We start from the raw sequence: 21,398 nt of genomic DNA on the forward strand, positions 1-21,398 counted from the left end.
GATAGCAATGTGCAGTCTATCTCCAAACTTCCTCAGAGTTGTCCAACAGTCCAATATACTCAATGCTTCTCCTTCCTCTGCTATTAAAATAGGAGTGATACATCAAGTGCATCCAAATGCTCAAAGATCTTGATAAGGACAGATGTGTAATTTGTCTTGATGACGCTGTCTGTCATCTGAATATCAGAGATAGCAGTAGATAATTGAAAACTGTCAGAACCACATTATGGTGAGCAAATTCCAGATGTCTACTAGAGATTAATCCAACAAAATACTATAGCTCAGTGCCCTGAAAACTGATTTCTAAATAATATCTAGTAAATGAGTTAATGTGCAAATACAATGCCTTTTCTGTGAGCTCTGTACATCTAGCTGGAATTGAAGACTCTACAAGGGGATTTTTCTTCTAGTTTTGGTAATAGTATTCATGTCACATTGTACATTCATGAACTCCTGTTTGTCCCTGTTTGTTAAACAGCTTATAAAATTGAGCTGGAATATTAATCTGTCCTTGCTAACCAGGTACAATTCCAAGTATAATCATAAATTAGAATATGAAAAAATACCATTGTGGGAGCCTTTCTGGAGGTGATGCAGATGAACGGGAAAAACTGAACTTCACAAGGTAGTCCCCTTTATAGGTCTGTTCAGGTACGGAATTTTTTTGCCCTGGTAACTTGTAAAGTTGGAAGGTTGGAAACTGGAAGACAAAATACACTTGAACCTCACAACAATGAAAATAATCAGTTGGGCAATCAAACTAATTTAAAGAAATCTTTGCCAGATGAGGATGATGATACACACATCTGTTTCTGGCTTAATGACTTTAGGATGCCCTTATTGCCAACAGAGTATGAGGCTAATTTGTTTCCTCCTCAAGTTGGCATCTAAAAAAGGTCAGCAGATTGATGCCCAAGAAGTGCCTTCATCAAAAGAAGCAGTCTAGAAAGATTAGCTCAGAGGTAGGCAAGATAAATCTCACCTTCTGTGGCAATCTAAATACTGGAATTTCCTAATGCCAGTTTCAAACAATGGTTGAAAGCACTAGCAAATTAAATGAAACGGGGAGTTCTGCAAACACGAAAAAGTTGGAAATCAATAATCTGAAATTCTTTTCTCCTTGTCCCCAACCTGTTTCTCTTAAATACAGGAGCAGTATTTTGCTTTGAGACCCGAGCTAAGGATGAGGAACTATGGAAATATTACTGACCGTGTAGAACTGAGAAAAAGATTGAACTGCAAGTCATTTAAGTGGTATTTAGATAATATCTATCCTGAGATGCAAATATCTGGGCCCAACGCCAAAGCTCCACAGCCAGTCTTCATTAACAGAGCACAGAAACGACCGAAAATAATCCAGCGTGGAAGGGTAAGATAAACTCTTAAAAATATAGAATGCTGGTTTTTTAATTATTTTGTGCTTCTGAAAGACTTGCTCAAATACAGGAACAATAATCTGTTTCCACACAGTACAGAGTTTTAGTTTTGCAATGAACTGTCTTAAAAATAATAGAATCTGTGTCTTTAGACAAAGGCAAATCAGTTTCACTCTGCTCTATATTTCAGTTCATCTTCAGACTAGATACTATTCAATGAGGTTTCTTGCCTCAGAGCTCTGAGTTACAAAGTTTTGATGTTTTTAGAATGAGCTTTCATTTTCATGGCTGTTGGTTCTGAAGATGGATTTGGGTAGAGAGAAATTTGGCCTCAAATATTCATGCTCTGTTGGTTTATGATAAGAGTACAATGTAATTTAGTTTCCAAACTCATGCCTTTTACTGGATAATTTTCTGCGAAGATGAACATTTCCATTTGAGACTGATGGCTTTTCTAGTCTTGACTGATAGATAATGAACAAAAAATGAGTTTGCTCCTTTTTTCTTTAAAGTAGAAGTGAGGAGATAAATTTTTACATGTATTCATGAATGAAATCATGATTAAATTCATGCCTTAGTTCTGACACCTATGTTTATGGGTTTGCGTGCAGGCAAAGCCAGCATACAGTTGTATCTGTTCTCTCCAGTGCCAAATTCATCTGATGTGTCCTTTTTAATGCTTTCCAAAAATAATGGATAACTTCAAAGCCAAGACAACTTTCTCAAGGTCTCCTCTGTGAAAGAGAAGACCTTTGAATAAACTATTTCATGTGCACATAGATGATGTGTGGCAGATTCCCTTCTAGCTCAGTAATTGGGAGCATTAAATAGCGATGTGACCTTCTCCACAAGGTAACACAGACTACAGTAGCTGTTGAGAGTTGCTGGTCCTGCAAGTAAATTCAGGCTGGAGGACCTGAGTTCATGCAGAACCTATTGATATCATTAGATTTTTGCTTGGAAGCAGTTATCTGGGAATCCATGTTTTTGCAGTGTTTTTATAATAGTATCCTAGCCAAGCTGTAAAGTTATTTATTAGGTAAAACATGCGTGGTTTCCCTGAATAAAACTGATACAATGAGCTGATTACCCTAGTTGTTAAATTCCCCTGGCCAGACACACACGCGCACGCGCCGCCCCCCCCCCCGTTAAATTGAATAGCTTTCTGCTTTCATTCAAACAGAAGTCTAACCAAGGAGTTGCTGATGTGGGGGAGGCTACTCAAGGGATCTGAATCCCTCAACAACACTTAAGGGGAAACTTTCCTAGCAATAAGTTCCCATGGTTTAATTTGGAGAAAAACTTTGTGCACCCTTTAAGAAGGGGGAGACCAGACACAGAAAAGTGCAGTTACTTGGCTTTGTCCTCCAGGGTTCGGGAATTATACCCAGCGTTGTGTGAGAGAATCAGCTTTGGCTCTGATGATTGTATAAACTATTTCCAGATGCCTACAAGGAACAGAACGATCAGCCAATGTCACCAATGCGTGCCAGACTCTTTAGGATTCAGGATGAATCACTCCAAATCCCAGTTTATTCTCAAAAGCTAATTGGGCCAGAGATAAGTGCTGGTTTGACAGCTGGGAAGGACTGTAATGATCACAAATTGTGACAGTTCTTAACAGTGTTATCAAATGCTGATCACCATGGCCAATAAAAACAAGGACAAAAATCATATAAAACTCATGTAGCTGTATGGTTTGAAAGCCTTCTGTTGAGTGAAGAATGATGAAAATTAGATCTCTCCTAGAAGTCTCTGGGGTGTGAGGAAATGTAACTTAGAAGGTTTTGTGTAATTTGATTCAGATGTGTATAGGGAACAGGAGAAACATGGTGCACTTGAGGAGGCTGTTGATGTGCCTTGGGACAGCTATTGCCAGAAATGGTGTTTAGAGAAGAATATTATTTGGTATTTGTGCTCTCTAATGTTTGCTGCCATGTGATGGAGGAGTTCTTTCTTTTTATTACTGGAAGTGTCTTTTGGTTTCTAAAAATCTGTAGAATCGATACAAATACCGAGACAGCTATGTACGTCTTCATAATAAAATGCAGCTAGCTAATCAATCATCCTGGCCTTGAGTTCGGGACAGCAAATGCTTCTTTCCTCTACATTCAGCTCCAGATTGGAAATAATTATTTTCAATGTGCATGCCAGATCTGGGGCCCTGCCGTCTCCCACACATGCACACACCCAGTGACTGTGAAATGCACTCCCATGCACTTGGTAGAGAGCGGGGCTCTTTGCTGTGATGAAGGAAATGGCGTAGCTGTGGCCATTACTAGAATAATTGCCTTTCTCCTTTGTACCCTTGGCTGTGTGCAGTGCAGTTCTTGATGTGCAGGCAGTGATTGCTGCTTGAATAGCCTGATCCCCACCCCATCAGGGGAAGAAAAATAATCAGGCTGAAAAGAAGTCTTCTGCTGGTTACCAGTTAGTTCAGGGCATGCGTATAATTTAAAGCTGGACTAGAGGTGTTTTGTCTCGCTGAGTAACTCTGTGGGGATACATCAAGATCTGAATGATTCTTGACTGTTAGAATAGGACAACCTAATCTTCCAACTCTGCAGATGGGTGACTTCTAGGGTGGGCATCATTCCCCAAACCAGGAGAGAGATTGCTAACTTGCTGAGAACCTCCTTGTTTGCTTTGATGGTAGATGCTTCCAGTTTTGCATCCCAGGGCAGGCTCCTGACCTGAATCTAGTCCTCTGATATAACATTACTCCAAATTAGACTATGTAGTGCATTTGAACTGGAATGAGCATTTGGGTGTTTGTAAAATATTCTCTTCTTCCCTGATCTGTCATTAAAATAACATAGCTGATAACTATGGCTTTTCATTTACTGAAATGCTCTTGAAAGTCAGTTTGCAAACAACGTGAATCTCTGAAGATGTTTGTATTTAAGTAATTCCTTCTCCTTTCTCAAAGACGTGGTCCTGCTTCATGAAGAGAGGCTGTAGGATGGGACTTACATTTAAGCTAAACTCTAGTAAAATGTAGTTTATAGTCGATGTTCCTGAGCTAGTGAGTATCTGGGTCCTGAGACTTTCATGGGGAGTGAAGGGGGGAAAGAAAATTGAGAGTACGGCCAGTGTGTGCTGAGCCAGGTTGTGTGTACTGCACTTGTACCATAAAGAGGGAAATCTTGATGTAATTAGCAAAATGTAACTATTTAATGGTGTTTTTTCTCCAAACTATCTGAAAAACAAAATGGTATTTTAAAAGGGAAGAAAGTTGTTTTTTTAATTGCAAGGAGGTAGGTTTTTTTGTGAGCACGCTGAGTTCTAGGGCTTTCAAAGCATTACCAATGTTCCCTTTGGTATGTGATGTTTGTTGCTTACTCTGTGCATTAAACTGTTTTCCTTTTATAGTTGTATCACCTTCAAACCAACAAATGCCTGGTTGCCCAGGGTCACCCAAGTCAGAAAGGAGGCCTGGTTGTGGTTCGAGAATGTGACTACAATGATCAAAACCAGGTATGATATTCCTAATTATATTGAATAGTGATTCACATCTTACAAATGGCTAGTATGTTTTCCTGCTGGAAAAATGCCCTAGTATAACATCTCATCAGCAAGCTGATTTCAGAGTATCGTTCAAACTGCAAGTCTGGCTGAGGAGACTGTGGAGCTTACTGCTCTGTACCCACTAATGCTGAGTGTTGTATGTTATAATCTATCTTTATGGCACGAATGTCTGTGTGACTGAAGACTATCCTTAAGTGGCTCCTGATGGGTTCATAATCCACTGATGGACACTTCAGAATTTGTAGAAGCTCTTTCAGACAGTTGCTCATACTGAGATTTAAGGCAGTCTTTTCCTGGCCTGCTGTTCTTTGTGTACTGTACGACTAGGCCTCTGCTGCTGGAGTGGCTGTAGTTTGGGGTGAATGAACGATCTGTTGTTATTGTTAAACATAAGGAATTCTAAGGAATTTAGAAAATTCTTTAGCTTCAGGTGAATTGCTGATCTGGGGATTAATTGGGGATGGATGTGAAAATCTAATGAGAGTTTTTATATTACTACATGAAGCCTTTGCTATTTCACTTCTGAATTTCTGTTCCCTGAAAGAACAGGACTTGGATAAACAATCTCCAGGGTAGAGAGATCTTCATCTAATGCCACAAAGACTTTCACCTATCTAAGAACTACATTGAGAACATTATGATTTAGGAGCCCATGGGACCCAAGTCTAAAAGCTAGATCGCATCTAAAGAGAAAAGTAATCAAAGGCACAAAATAAATGGAGCATGGAAATAATGCAGCATAGCTTTACCAGAGGTGGGTTGTGCTAGACTAACTTGATACTTTATGAAATGGGCAGTAGTTTTCAGGGTATGGAGACTGCAGCAGTAGAAGCAGGATGATTTGTGATAGTCCCAAACAAAAAGTTGTGTGCTTTGTCAACTGCTGGGACTTTCTGCCTTGTACCTGTGGCCTCACCAGTTGAATGTGACAGAGGAAGACAGTGTGAAGGGTGTTAGCCAGTGTCTGGATAAAGTATGGTTGGCTCTAGACACATAGCCTCCAGTTGTCTCTTAGGACCAAGCAATACATCCCTGCACTTTGCCTCTGGAGTACTGAGTAATCATCGCTATGACCAAATGGTGGGTCCCTTTGTTAAAGGGGGATGAATTTAAGCTAGAATGGGAGTGAAAGTTTTCCTGTGTGATCTCTTCCATTAGCTGTAAGAAAGTCAGCAAGTCTTGTAAATGTAAAGACTGTGTAAATGGAATAGTAACTGAATGGCACCAGTGATTGTACATTACAGTGCCAAAGGTGTTACGCTGCTTTTCGAACCATTCAGTCTGTGAGTGAGAAAACAGCAATGACTGAGTCGATTATGTCCACAGTGAGAACAGATGGATCCTCACCGTTACGGTTTCCCTTCTCCTTCCTGCAGTATTTCTAATAATGAACTGCCACGTCGCTTTAGCAAAACCTTTTTCTGATTTTTTTTTTTTTTTTTTTTCCTTTTCTTCCTGGAGACAGAAACTTCGGGTAGCCTTTTGGTGTTGAGAAAGACAAATTAATGCTCAGATCATTGATCCTTGGCTTCTTTTCTCTTAATCTAGTTTACTGGAGGTAAATGAAGCAATTAGTTGTCAAAAAAACTCTGGCTGTGCTATCTTCTTTCACAGTGATTTTGTTCTCCAACCAAGTATGATAACCAACACTATGGTTTTCTGCCATTAGACTTACTTTGCTCTCCTGATAAATCCTAACAGTGCATTCAGCCAGCTTGCTTTCATATACTCTTGAACAATCTTGCTCTAGATACGTGGGAACAATCTAGAGAAAGATGCCACTTACTTAACAGCTTCTGCTTACACAAATAGCAAGAAACTTCTTGAGTATTGGAAGCTTTTAGCTGTCATTTCTGGTAACATTCAACCCATTGGCATTTTCACCTGATTTTTACTCAAGAACCATCTGGTTTATGCCTTTAGCCAAATAGGAAAGCCTGTGTGGGTCTGGTGAAAGGCAGGTACCCAGGTATCCTGTCCCCTGGATGCCCACTGACAGCAAGTTAAGTGTGTGTTGCTTAATGCAGACAGTTATTCTGGAAGGTAACATCTGCACTTTGTGAGCAGTATTTTCGTGACTTTTAGTGTTCTTCTGAGCCAAAGATGGTGTTTTTGTAGAATTTTTGCTTTTTCGTGAGTATCTAATTGTATTTTGACCTCATGTAATCTTTTGGCATCCTGTGACAGTGAGTACCACAGCCTAATTGTGCTTTCTGTGGAAATAATTTGATGCCAGTTAATTTGTTCCTGAGGAAATGGAGAAAGTTATCACTGTTTACTTCTTGACAGGCTGCTTTTGCTCAGTGAATAGATAACACCCTCCGTCGAAAGATACATGCTACTGCTCAGGAAGTTGAAGGAGCAAGGTGCAATCTCTACCTGGGAAAACATTGAAAGGGCTGGGAAAACAAAACTGGGCTGCCTTAAGACTCATTGATTGTAATTCTTTTGGTTGGAAAATGATCTTCTGTTTAATCTTTTGGCTGGAAAATGCTCTTCTGTGTAATATAGACAATTCACGCATGTGAGAGCTGACCTTGAGAAGTGGGTGTGTGAGGAAACCAGACTCCCTGAAGTCGTGAGATTGGCCTTACAAGCAAGTCTGTTTTGCCTTTAGTTTATGCTTACTTTGTTTTCTCTAGCCTTCATGGCTGCTAAGAAATTTCAAACTCTTGACTTAACTCCTTGATTTAAAAGAAATAACAGATGTTGTGAAACTAGCAATTGTATCGCCATTATGGGTAATACTTTTCATTTACTTTGACTTAGATGGTCGTCATTAAAGTTAAAAATTATTCAAGCACATCAAAGTATCCTGTTTTCTAGGACTTGACATGACAGTTCATCTTTTTGCTATAGAGAGAAAAAGCAATAAGGGAAGTAGTTCTCACAAAGGTGATGCATCCAGAAAACATTCCAAAATTTGTCTTTCTCTAAGCTATAATGAAAACTACAACATTTCAATAACAAAAATACTCAGTTTGGGATAATGCTGGGGATTGAACACAACTTTAGGAATAAACGATAAAACTGTTGTAGTTAGAAATAGCATGAATAGGAGAGATGACAGAATCTAGTAGAAAGAGGGTCAGTGTGGAGAGGTCTGAAGTAACAAAAGAAGCAGAAGAATTGAATGTGAATTTTGCAAACAGAAGACCAACATGTAATGACAAATTTTGTAGTTGAAGAGTGGTTGTGTGTAGGAACTCCCAAGATTACTGAAGTAAACACCCTCCTGAAATTCAGTAGTGCATGTGACCTCTTTTTGGAAACAAAACTGAGAATGCCCAAGGTAGTGCTACAAGAACTTGGGTGTTGAAGGAGGATAGAAGATATTTAAGCACTTTGAAAGATCATCATGAAAGACTGGAGATGTCTGAAAAATGGAAGCAAATAATTGTGTGGTGTGGCAAAAACATCATGCCAAGGTTAACTGGGTGGTGATTAGGAGACAAGGGTGCTGAAGCAGGCTTTGGGCTGGATACTGCCCTAAAGGAGAAGTAGTAGTTACTGAGAAACTTGGAAGAGAAGCATCAAAGAACACTGAAAAGGAAGGTTTTGGTATGAAGCATAATGGCCAGCAACAAGACTAACTGCTGGGAGTGTTTGTGATCTAACAGCTGAAAGAAGATTGGGTTTGTCATGTGTTTAATGTGTGCTTGCCTTCTTTCTGACCTAAATGCTTAAAGCCAAGTTCCTTTTCCAAAAAAATCTCCTCTTAAAGTCCACTGAATTAGTGGATTTTTTTCTACTGTTTTCAAATACACTAGGTTGACTCCTGAGCTTTACTTTCTGTGTTGTTACAACCCGTCCTCTGTGTGTTTGCTTCATTTCAGTAACTTAACCTTTCTCTTACTTAACAATATATTACTCTTTAAAAAGCCAGGCATGGTACTAAGGTGTCTAAGCACATGTATTGGTGCTCTGGGACTTTAAAAAAAATAACTGATTTGAGCAAAGAACTTCAGAAAAGCTCAGTTAGTGCTCTTGTAGCACTTTATAAATGTAAACATGCATACTTTACAAACTGTTCAAGAGTCAGAATCTAGAAGGATGTGCTCACATGTGTGGTTCTTCTGTGAAGTCTTTTTCCCTGAACCTCTGGGTCATGACTGTTAGTTTGGTTTTCTGATACACCACATGTCTGGAGTGATGGTGAAGATGTGCAGGTTAAGTCTACTTGCTGCTTTTTCATAAACTATTGGAGGAACACAGTTCTTCAGTCCCTCTAACAAATTGTCATGAAACATCAGCAACACACTGAACTGTGAAAGCATGTATCTGCTTTGGAATGACCTTCAGCAGAACATTGGGTTTCTGGAATAGCAATAGCTTAAAATAATGTTTATAGACGACCAAACTTTGCTGTCATTTGGTGCTGTGATGTCATTGTTGTCTGTAATAACAGGAGCAAATAGCTGTGATGATGCAAATTGCTAGGCACATCTCTTCCTCAGTGCTGAGGCAGCTTTGTTGTGCTCTTAAGCTGAATTTTTGTCTTTTAAAAACTGTCTGACTGAATACTACAATAGTGCCAATCTAAGCAACAGATTGTAACTGATGAAAGTACTGGAATGCTGCTCCTGTCGGCATGGTTCACGGCAGGGATTTTCTTTCACACAAAGGGCTGTTTCTGTAGTAGTTACTATTGTATTTACTGAAATTTTTCAGTGCATTCTTCTAGTGCTAATGCAATTTGCAGACCAAGTAAGAGTGTATATCCACAAAGCTTTGCCAGTTGGCCAGCCATGCCTTTTGCTACACTCCACTGCACTTCAAAAGCCAAGGGGTAGGCTGATGCTTCCTGGTTTATTTCATATAATTTTGAAATATTTATTCCCTAGGAACAGTGAGCTTCCATTTTCTATCTATTACAGATTCTTTTGATTACTGTTTTTCCCTAGGTCGGGTGATAGGTTTTGTTTTAACACAGTTGTCTGTATTGACACTGGACTCAATCTTCCATAGTTGACTCCATGTTTCAAAAGGAAATGAGAGTATGGGCCATCCTCCTAGATGATGAGGCACCATCTGAACCCTTTCTTCACTTGAATTTCCTCTGAAGTAGTTCAGCTAGCTGTTACCTATTTACATCAATCTCACTGTAGGAGTAATTTCATCTTTCACAAAAAAAAAAAAAAGTTGAGTAACACAGCCCTGTATCTCTTTATTATGGTAAAAAATAATCCCAGAGGGGGATCACTAGGATATAGAGGTTTATGGAGGGAGTGAAGAGCATGTCTCTTTTACCAACAGTGACAACCTGAAATCAGTTAGGAAATCCAAATATTAGTAAAATGAGAGAGCAAAAATCTCCAATATCCAGTCTTCAGCGATGTCACACTTCTGTCCTTGGAAGACTTAAACTGTAATCGTCACTGAAACTTCATTAAGCTGTGTATGAGAAGCCCTGTTTCTACCTACCTGTCTGTATGTAAATGAGATTAATGGAGTTTTCTTAGCAATCAATCTAGAAGACTGGGTGATTTGTTTGTGTTATATGGAGGTGAAATAAAATCCTGAAGGTACTAGAAGCCCTAGGAATCCTCAGTCTTAAATCTGCAAATAGTCAGAACTACCTTTTGAGGGGACTAAATTCAAATTCAGTTCTTCCTAAGCTGCACCTGTGTAAAAATAAAGAAGGTTTATACTAGCAGAGTTTGTACTTTGGACCTCCTCCCATTTATTTTGTCCACAAGACCTACTCCAGCACATGCTATGCATCTGTCTGCAGGTGACCAGAGGATACACGTGGCAGCTTTGCTCTGGCAGTGGGAACGCTTACCCCAGATCTGTGGGTCCCATTTCCACTGTGGGACGTCACACCAGCTACTGTGGGTCTGGGTGACTAAGCATGACCAGAATCTCTGTAGCCAAAGGTGAAGGCATTGACTCCGATAGGTGGGAGACTTGGGCAGGCACCTGAGCGCTACCAAATCTGAAATGCTTTGCTGGAGGGAAGATCTCCAGGTGCTCTGGGGACATCTAGCACCTCAGAAGGGTCAGTCTTCTGTGCCACTGCACTCTGAGGCTGAAGGGGTCCTTGCACTTTCCTCTTCTGTGTTGAGAGCTAGGGAAAAAAGAGCTGCTAGGAAGAGGCCAATCCAACAGCATTCACCAAATTAGATCATTTATTTAACCCCAAACTTGATAAGTTTCATTAAGGGGAGAGGTTTTTTCATGACTTCTGCCATTTGGGTTTTATTTGAAAACAGAAACAATTCATCATATTCTAATTGCATCCTGGTGTTTTTCTTTGACTCCAGTGAAAATGGTCAGTGATTTTCCTTAGACCTGTGGAGCAGATCAGGCATTAGCATGTGTCTCTGGGGGACAGCAATTAAAGGGGCTGCTTTCCTCTGTGGTGGCAGCTGGGCATAGTTCCATTTTTAGAAACCAAAATCTGACAGTGATACTCTTCCACGTGTTAAGAAGTGGATGCAGGATGAAACCATCCTGCACCTCATCTGTTACCTTTTTTTTTTTCATAAAATAAATTTTTTAAATTGCATTTTTTGGTGGAAAATATGTAGGAGGATAAAAGAGGACATCACTCAGAACTGAGGTATAAATCCTAGGCAGGCACCTTATTGATTCTACAGATTTGATACTGTGCTGGCTGTCAGGAGGTGTTTCCTTCCTATACTGGGCTGTTGCTCATGACAGCCTGTAACAACAAGAGCTAAACATCATCCTTCCAGTCTTCAGCAGCAAAGTAGTTAATAGATTTTGGAGTATGCAAAAGCTTGTAGTTATATAACAAAAGAGCCCCCATGGCATGGCTTTGCTTTCCTCGTGCTTGAATCTGTTAATAATCTGCAAGTTCATACTGATACTCTAATCTGAATTTGGAACCATAATGTGTCCCAGATTTGGGCCTTTTTCCCCTCTTTTCTTTGTTTTCTACACCAAACACATAATTAGTTTGAAATTAATTTTGACCATCTTGTATAAGCCTTTCTTGAGAATATCACACTGGATTTAACCACTGTTTTGTGTTCTTTGCCAATTACTCAGCTTTTGATTAAAGGTCTGCTCCCTGTGTCTCTTGCAGTCTTCTCTCTCAGTTCTTACCAGTTTCATCTGTTGTTTGAATTTAGCTCCATCATTATTCTTCTTTTAATAACAGTACTCTTCTGGCAAGTCCTGCTATTTCTCCATTCTCTTCTCTTTAATCTTGCCATGCTTTCTTTCTCATGACAGGGTTTAAACAGTAGTAGTATGTTAGATGGCACAGAATGCCTGAGGTTAGGGCAGATTTTAATGTAATACCAGCACTTCCTCTAAGGTGGCCTTTGCTGTATTGTAATAGTCACTGTGATAATGAGTGAGCTGTACGCTTTTCAATCATGCTGTCCAACTGAGGAAGTGTCCTGAATCACAGCTCCCTCCAGAAGGCTGTTTTTGGTTTCATCAGACAAAAGAAAAAAATAAAAATCAGGATTTGTTTTATTTGCCTGACTTCTTCTGCCTGGAATTTGATATTTTATACTCTGAGTCTGAACCTCATGCAGACTTAGTGGAAAAAGAAGAAATAGTCACACAGCGGGCATGGTTACTGCAGCACTGAGCTGTGTGAAATCCAAACGGGGCTGGAAGAAGAGTGCAGCAGCAGAACTTGGCATGCCTCTAGGTACAGGTACTTCTGGTACAGTTATGAGGGGCTCAGTTCCCTCTCATTCACTGGGTCAGAAATCAGGGGGAGGGGAGTGGATACTGGCAAGTGAGGTGGATGAGGAGGGATGCTCCATGTACACACCAGCCTGGGATTGGCTCTGGGATTGTAGCAGAGCAAGAGCCCTGGCTGGCTGTGCTGTTGCCTGCTCAACATCCAGAGAGGTTGGGAGATACTGTCCAAGGGCTGTGTGAGTGTGGGGGCGCCACTGGGCCTTCAGAACAGCAGTAGTTTGGTGTTTAGCCACACGGTCTGTCTCTTCCCTGCATTGTGGAGTACTTTCTTCTCCTTTTCCCTACCCCTGTGTTACCCAGGATATTTTGATGTGCCCACACCAACATTCCTTCATTTCTTTACTTTCTGGCATAGGGATCAGTCTCCTGTTAGTAATGAGAACTCCAGGTCCTCCACCTCACTGATCTTGGCCCAGGTTTTTGCAGGTCTGAAGGCCCTGAGGGGGGGAGGGAGGACCAGCAGCTCCTGCAGTTAGGTCAGGCTGATGGTCCAGCTTCCTTGAACCTTCAGCTATGCCAGACATGCCTTGCTCCAAAGCAGCCCAGGGAGAGCCAGCAGGGTATGGGCATGAACTGCAGCAACTGAAGGTACCTGACACTTTTTTATGCCAACAATGAAAATACCTGCTTCTGCTAAAGGAGCACATAGGAGAGGACAAACTGACAGCTTGAGTGTATCCTTGCCTCCTCTTAGAGGTGGTAATGGTTTTCAGTGTGGTCATAGAGAAGGTCCTCTAATGTCATGTAAATTCAGGAATCCAAATGCAGTTGAAGCCACCAATGTGAACCAGTGCATTCTTGCTTTATACAGGTGGGCCCCAGAGAGGGGCTGAATTCAATTCCCACCACTGTGTGAGCTGCTGGGATATTGTGTACGTTCTTGAGGTCCAGATCAAGATATTTTGGGTGTGAAATGGGGAGGGGTGGTCTCCCTCTAAGCACAGCACAGCTAGCGAAAGCAGTTTGACTGGGGAGCAGAGAAGGCCATAAACTTGTCACTTGTGGAACATGTTTCAGCATGAGAATGGTAAAGCAGCAATTTTTCTCACTCCCTGGAGAGCAGTATGGAAAGTTTTGATAGCACCTGGATGCTGGTGATCATCTACTTGAGCAAAGATCTCTGAGCACCAAGCCACCAGCTGCGAGGAGTAGGACTCTGAGACCAGTGTGGGGGTTAATGTAGGCTACCTGGCTCCAGAATTTGCACAGCTGAATTTGGTTTCTCATCATTCAGCATCTATGAACGGACCCCAGAGCACAATGTTAATTAAATTCCTATGTGTTTATGGGCAAATGCAGCAGTTTCAAAGAAGATTGGAGATCCCTTTTGGCCTCGCGTGCCTGCCAAGCTACTTCCCCACAGCTCTTGGGCCACCTGCTGTCACCCAGCATCCTCCTCTGGCCCCTATGCTGGCTCCCTATGTGGAGCTGAGGCAATCCACCAGCCTCTCCTTCATGACTAAAGGATCATCTTTGGATAAGGAGATTTACTGCCTGGCTTAATGACTTTGCTCAGAGAGCAGCTGCTCACCTGCTGAGATCCACTGCTTGCCTGTCGTGTTACCTTGTCTCTCTGCCTGGACAGGAGGAGCATACTGGGGCTGCTTAATTTTAAAAATGCTAGTTACGGGGCAGAATCACCATCAGTCCTTTTAGTGCCTCAGTGTGGGGTAATGCTGTGTTGGGAAGGCAGTAGAGCACTGCAGCTGTGTTTCAGTTGCTGGAAAAAAGGCAGCAAAGAGGCAGCAAGCGTTGCAAGCACATCTTTGACATCCAGATGCTAGAGCAGCTCCTCTGTAGCTGAACAAAAGATGCAAGGTGCCCGCCCTGAAACATTGGGATAAATGTCTTTCTATCTTCTCTTTCAGGTCTGGATTTACAATGAAGATCATGAGCTGATTTTAAATAATCTCCTTTGCTTGGATGTTTCGGAAACTCGTTCGTCCGATCCACCTCGTCTCATGAAATGCCACGGGTCTGGCGGCTCACAGCAGTGGACATTTGGGGTAAGTGGAGTGGCTGGCATATAGCACGTTGTTTGTAATTCATGTCTCAGTAAGTGACAGTAGCACTAACAGGACATCAGGGTTGAGTTTAATTATGACTAAACCTCAGATGTACCAAGTCAATTGTACTGTACTAGGCCCAGCCCACAGTCTAAGCAGCCTGTACAAAATTTCCCTGGGCTTTGGGGGCTGCATTTCAGTCTGAGTAAAACTTGTGCTGAGCTCTGGGACATGTGGGCCCTTTGCAACATAGGAAGGTTTCTGCAGTTCCATTTAGCCTTTTTTCTGCTTGTCACAGCCACCCGCAGCACTGTGGCTCACAGAGATGTGCTAGAGAGAACAAAATCCACCCCACAGCTCTTTGTTGTGTTGTGTTTGCAGGACTGGGAGACGGAGCAGTGCATGTGGTGATTTCTGCTTAGTGTTGAAGAAAGACAGGGCAGAGGGGGGGATTGAGAAAGGAGATTTTTTTTCAGTTGCTTCTGCCCTATAATTGCATCTCGTTAGTTTAATCATTTAAAGTCTGGAGTGACCGATTTCACAAAACTGAGCCAGTGCTGCAGACACATGAAATTTGGCTCCTGGGTATTAACTCAGAGGCTGCTCCCTCACATGCCCTCAGCGTAGCAGAGTCTGTAGTTACAAATATTGTTGAACAAAGAGGAGGGCACTGCCAGAACTGCCTGCTGCGCTGCCAGGACAGCTCTGCATAAACTGTCTTGGGTTCACACCATGCTGCTTGTTGGCAGCATGAGTTCCTAAGTGCAGTCGAATAAGGAAGGCTGCTGCAGTCCAGGATGGCTTGGAGATAGAGGTGGATATCGTGTGAGCCCAGGGTTGTGCGTGCCTGACACTTGCAGAGGCATCTCGCAGCTCTGCCACAGCCCGCACCAGCAGTGCCACAGCCATGGCTGCCAACAGCAGTGGGAGTAGCGAGCTGAAAAATTTCACCGCTGGTAAGAAATTATTCAGGGTTCTTCAGTTTGAGTTAGTGGAGAAAGATTTTACAAGACTGAGAGAAAGGCCGTTGAAATTCAATGCACATAACTGTTAGGTGATACCTGTGGTGGTGGTGGAGAATCTGGTCTTCATGTGTAAAACGTGGGCTTTGAGCTGGCCATTGCCACTGGGCGTGCAGGAGGAGGGTCAGTAACAGTGTCATGTGGGTGCTCGGTAGTGATCAACAACAAAAGAGAGTGAATTGAATGTTAGGATTGATTAGGAAGGGGATAGGAACAAAAGCAGAAAAACGTGGCTTGCCTGTACGGCGCATGCTGGTCACCTCCTCTCAGAAAGGCTCAATTAGGGCCAGAGGAGGTTCAGAGATGGGTGAGAGGGCAAATGGAAGGTGTGGGGCACCTTTCACCTGAAGAATGTGTGAGCAGGCTGGGACTCTAGAGAAGTGAAGACTTGTGGGAGCGAGGGGAAATACCTTAGGTGTGCGAGTCACTGGTTGTGGAGGTTTGAACTCAGCTGGCAGCCAGATGCCACGTGGCCGGCTGTTCACCTCCCCCTCCCCCCTCTGGTGAAATAGGGGAGGGACAAAAAGAAGAGAATTCGTAGGTTGAATAAAAAGAAAGAATTTACTAAATATAACAAGAGAACAACAGTAACAATAGTGAGTCCAAAAAGAAAACGGGTAAAATGCAGCAATGGCTTACCGAGCGAGGCAACCGCCCCCCGCCTCCAGCAACAAAAACTCCAGTGAAAATTAACTCCATCCTGGTCAAAACCAGGACACTGGTACAGAGAAAGGCCGACTGAGGACTGTCCGTTACAGTACAAGGTCAGCATGGGGGGCTGTTCTGGAGGAGTGCTGTGTGTTCTTGCTATGTCCTCCCGCTTCACTGGAGTTCTGCTTTTACGGCCATAAGCAGTGACACAGAGCCTGGTGCGGCTGTTCTCACGTGTCTGCTCCCTCCACGCAGGAGAGCAGGAGGTTGCTGCCCACGGGAGCTGGTGAGGCTGTGTGGAGAGCCCTTTGCCAGGCAGACAGGGGGTCCCAAAGTGCCCAAAGCAGCTGCAACAAGCTGTTAGTGGGGGGAGATGAGAGGGTCCTCTGGGGGAAGAAGAAGAGAAGGATCTGTTTCCTTCTCACGTGTGACTAGGGCCTGGCCTTGCCCTGGTTGTTGGCACTCACCATGCACGAGAGGCCTGTCACGCTGTGTGGCAGCTCCCTGACACGCGGGTGCTGGGGTAGCGGCATTGCTAAGGCCTGGCCAGATGCAGAGCAGGGCCCTGGCTGTGCTGCACTGTAGCCCTGTGGGCTCCCTCTTTGCTGGGTGCTGGGGAATGGTTTTGATTAGACAAAATCCAAACTGGGTCCCTGTAAGGACGTGGGAGCTTTCGTTTCAGGGTCTGAATGGGGTTATGGGGGTGTTGTACTCTGGCTTCTAAATGGTGCTGCTGTGGGGCTGGTGTGGCAGGGAGGCTGCTGAAAGGCTCATCTGGCAGTAAGGAGCATCCCCTCCCCTTAAGCATCAGTTTTGGCTTCAGTTTGACAGTGGAATAGCACAGCAGTTTAATAAATAAATCCCATTGGTCTGTCTCTCTCCTCTAGAAGAACAACCGCCTCTACCAGGTCTCCGTGGGGCAGTGCATGAAGGTGGTAGATCCGCTTAGCCACAAAGGGTATGTGACCATGGCCATCTGTGATGGGTCCCTTCCTCAGCAGTGGCATTTCGAGAGCTGAGACAGCACGGACGCGGCTGAGAAGCGTTAAGCTGAGACCTGCTTCCCCTGCAGCCATGATTTCCAGTCATTCTGGAGGGCTTTGTGAGGAGCCCTCAGCTGCTACACCCGGCCCGCCCATGGCAAGGACCCCTTTAAAACCACTCTGCGATGAAGAGCTGTGTGCAGGAGAAGGCCCAGGTGGTCACCAGTCCCTGGTCAGATGTAGCAGTAAGAGCAGCAGCCCCACTGCAGAACAACGTGTAGAAGTGCAATTTATCAGCGGTTCCTTGGATTATCCTGGATTATTGAATGGTTTTTAAGTGAGAGAAATTATTAGAGCAATGTAATTTAACTTGTGAAATTTTAGCTTTGTGGATCTTTTAAATGACAATGACAGAAAGGAGTCCTCTTCAAGTATTTCATGTGCAGTATCTCATCACATTTTTAGTATGGATTTACTGGCCAAATTATTTTACTTTTTCGGGAAAATATTTTTATTCCCTTTCTCTTCTGGAAATTGTCATTTGTAATATTTAAATTTAGTTCTTTTAATTTACGATTTTAGGACATTTCATGTAGTTTAAATTCTTAGCTGTCATTCGTCACCTCATATTTAAAACAAAGTAACTATTACAAAGTCTATTTTGATGACTCATGACGGTAGCTGCATTTAAAATAAAGTATCATTTTTTTATTAATCTGTATGGCCTTACTCTTTGTAGCTGTTCGCCCAGAAAGCACCAGTTTAGAGGCTGTTGCAAACTAATGTTCACACAGTTTGGGTCTTCCCTTGTTTTCACTCCCGTTTCTTCACAGCTGGCTCTTTCTCCCTCTTTCACATCTTGGAAGGTTTGACAGATAATTTCTCTGGTTTTTTTTTTTTTCCCCTTCACTTCTCTGTTTCCCTTCCCAAGTTCATTTATTTCACTATTGACCTTTCTTTGACTTCCTGCCTCAGCCCTGGATGCTTCTTCGGTGCGTGGAAGCTGATGCAGAAGAGAAAAGCTGTTCTTACCCAGCGTATTTTTTCTTAGCAACGTTGGCCTTGTTTATCACGCCGCAGCGTCCTGCCTTCCCTGGGAAGCGTGCAGTTCGGACGTCGGCAGCGCCAGGACAGCCTTGCCCTTTGGCTTGGGCGGTAGAAACATTTTTCCAACTGCACCAAATACTCCGGCATCCAGTTATTGACATTTTGGGCAGCGTAAGACAAATAATGATTATGCTGGAGTAATTATAGACCCACGTCTTCCTGCAGAGAGGAGAGATTCACTTGTGACAGATTGCATTTGGTCCTTCAGCCATCTGCCAGGGCAGCCGCCCTGGGAGGGGAAAAGCAAGAGGAAGAAAAGGAGCAGGTAAGAGTGGTCCCTTGCCGCTGCACAGCTTCTTGCCTGGCTCATCAGTCCTGGAAGCAGTGAGTGATGGGCAGGGGGAAGCAGGTAAGCAGGGTCTAATTGTAAACCAGAACAACAGGCTGAAGTGGAAGGTCTTCCAGATAAAGCATTACAATAGGAATAATTAAGTTAGACACCAGCCAACTTCCTTCCTCCCAGGAAAAGTCTCTAAAAACAACCCCAGCCCCCTTCAGCTGCGAACCTCGCTGGGTCGGGCAACCTCGCAGGGGCACACAGAGTCTCGAAATCGGCTTCCAGGTGGCTGTGCAGGGCGGTGTGGGGCTGCCTGGCCTTTGGGCTGGAACGGATTCACAGGGTGTCAGCTCACAGTGGCCTCCAGCTGAAGCCCTTCAGCAGCAGTGAGGGCGGCCGCAAACCAGCTCTAGAGCGGGCTGATGCCACCAGTCCTTACACAAATCCCCCCTTCCTCAGGGGGACGCCTGGGTTGTGTGTGGAATTAATTCCAGTCCTTGTTGGGGGTGAAAGGATGGGCTGCAGCTTCATTGGCGCCTGTCTCATTAACCCTGACTGTTCCCACCAGCGAGTGTACAGCTGCTCCCAGCTGTGTGCTGGGCTTTCCTAGAGGGTGTGAAATTTGTTTTGACTGTCAAATGGGCTGTGCAGTAACCTTGCTCTGCCTTTTCCTCTGAGGCCTTTATGTTGTCTTTTTAAAAAATAATAAAAAAGTCAAAAACCAAACAGTCCTCAAACAGGCAAAGCAGAAGGTTGCTTTATTTACAGTCTTGAGTGTTGCCACAGAGAATTTTGACCTTTTGCTCCAGTGAGGAAATTTGGAGGCTGCTGTCAAAAACAGCTCAATACATGTGGTCCTTAAGCCTGCAATAACAGACAAGAATGTAGAATTCATGGACCACGGAGTTGCAGCTGGATTGTTCCTTAATATAAAGAAGATAGATATTCTACCTCATGCTTATGTAAATAATACACTCTTTTTTTTTTTTTTTTTTTTTTTTCCCCTGAAAGCAGCACTGCAGGCATGGGGCTGTGGCCTCAGTGGGAGTTGGTGGGGCTGGGCTGAGCCCTGGGCTGAGCCCTGGCTAGGACCTGGGGACCGGTGCTGGGTTCCAGGAGCAGATGGAGGCGATGGCATCAGTCACTTCTGCAGTGAATGATTTTCAGCCAAAGCTCTATCTGTGCAGTGCTGCAGCCAGGTCATCGCATGCAGAATTTGAACAAGGGAGGGTTATAAATCTTTTCTGTGAGCACCCAGCCCTGAATCAGTTGACTGTTCTCAGCCAGGCCCTGCCTGGGCTGCCTGTGAGTAGGTGGAAATTTGTAGTTTTCTTCCTGTATTTGAATGACTGCTCCCAGCTGACCCTTGGGAATTCAGCTGAATAGGAAGCACATACGGAACAGCTTTATCCCAGGTTATAAGCTGTTGCAGACTCAGTTTGCCATTGTCATACTGAGAATTTATTATTTGTAATGAAACTGGGCCTGAGACTGATTTTTAAGCCTCTCGCTGACTCATGGAGTTGGCAGTGCAGGTGGCTGACAGCAGCTTTGCTCCGTGGCTCATTTCCCGTTTCCGAGGTTGATGTGCCCTGTGCTAACCCACCCGTGTGCCTGTGCTGTGGGCAGGCAGGAGTGAAGCGCAGCCCAACCCTGGGCTGTGTGTGAGCTCCAGAAGCTGGGTGCGTTCAGGCCGCTGCAGGCAGCTCCTCCATCTTCCAGCAGCCAAAGTGCCAGAGGTAAGGAAGTAACATGAGAGAACAGCTTTGGCCGCGCTGGTTCCCACTTCTCTGCAATAAATCTTGGAGCCCTTTTTCAGCCTTGACCCAGTCCTGAGGACTTGACCTCAATGTCTCCGGTGCCAGGCAGTCTCACCGCAGCAGGGTCAGGGTCTAAGCCCACCCAGCCCCTCGCAGGACAGGGGAGACACATGGAAGGGCGAAAGTGTGAGCACGCGTGGGTTGAGGTAAGGGAAGGACGGTGTAACAGGTGAAACACAAGCTGTGCTTGAGCAAAGCAAACCAGGGATTCAGTCACCGCTTCCCTTGGGCGGGCCTGGGGGCATCTGCAGAGCAGGGCTCCTTCACAAGTAACTTGGGAAGAAAAACACCACAAGTGAACTTATTGCTGGGCACAAGGTCACGGTGGGGGACACACTCAGGCCAGTCAGGGTCAGCTGTCCCAGCCCTGTCCCCTGCCCCTCCCTGGCGCAGCAGCAATGGCCTTGAGGCTTTTCCACACATCCCTGTGCGTTACCAACAGTGGTTTCTGCACAGAGCCAGAGCAGGGCACCCCACTAGGTGGTTTTCTTCTTCCTAGTCAAGTAGAAGCAGAACATAGTTTGGTTTTTGTTTTTTTTTTGTTGTTTTTTTTTTTGGTAGATTTTCTGGGCAAAATACGCTTGCAGGGCATGGTACCACAGTGCACCACCATGCAAAATGCCGGGTGCAGGCTGCGTTGGTGCAGAGGGGAACACAAATGCTTCCCACTGATGGAAGCAGACACTGAAATCCTGAAAGAAGCAGAAAACAGACACCTCGAATGAAAACAGGATGACATAATTTATAGATGTAAAATATTTTTATTTGTAAATGCTGATCTTCTAAATCTGTTTCCACAAATTCCAAAACCCATAACACTCTGTATACTTCAAAAAATTCTTTTTTTTGTGTTGTTTTTGTATTTTTTTTGCCAACATTAGATACTATTATACAGAACAGAAAAAACTGTAGGACAAATACTGGTAGGATGTTGGAATA

The 21,398-nt window shown here is 43.8% G+C and overlaps 2 protein-coding genes across 16 annotated transcripts in view; one reads left to right on the top strand and one right to left on the bottom strand.

Annotated features, from left to right (window-relative positions):
• The window catches only part of GALNT11 (polypeptide N-acetylgalactosaminyltransferase 11), a 54,224-nt gene extending 36,254 nt beyond the window's left edge, over positions 1-17,970 (top strand). Inside the window, exons 9-12 of one of the 2 annotated variants that reach the window (XM_074831352.1) lie at positions 1,151-1,369; positions 4,749-4,853; positions 14,462-14,599; positions 17,160-17,970. In XM_074831352.1, coding sequence (XP_074687453.1) covers positions 1,151-1,369; positions 4,749-4,853; positions 14,462-14,599; positions 17,160-17,291 — 594 coding nt within the window. In that variant the 3' untranslated portion in view covers positions 17,292-17,970. Of the gene's footprint in view, positions 1-1,150; positions 1,370-4,748; positions 4,854-14,461; positions 14,600-17,159 lie in introns of those variants that run through there. The other variant, XR_012624037.1, reaches the window with a different exon arrangement.
• A 3,230-nt stretch (positions 17,971-21,200) lies between these two features.
• KMT2C (lysine methyltransferase 2C) overlaps positions 21,201-21,398 on the bottom strand; it is a 201,040-nt gene continuing 200,842 nt past the window's right edge. For all 14 annotated transcript variants that reach the window (XM_074831339.1, XM_074831228.1, XM_074831239.1 and 11 more), the window contains one exon: positions 21,201-21,398. This exon is cut by the window's right edge and continues 1,822 nt beyond it. The gene's annotated coding sequence lies outside the window, so the exon portion shown is untranslated.

This window comes from Strix aluco, chromosome 1, assembly GCF_031877795.1.
Source record: "Strix aluco isolate bStrAlu1 chromosome 1, bStrAlu1.hap1, whole genome shotgun sequence".
Lineage (NCBI taxonomy): Eukaryota > Metazoa > Chordata > Aves > Strigiformes > Strigidae > Strix > Strix aluco.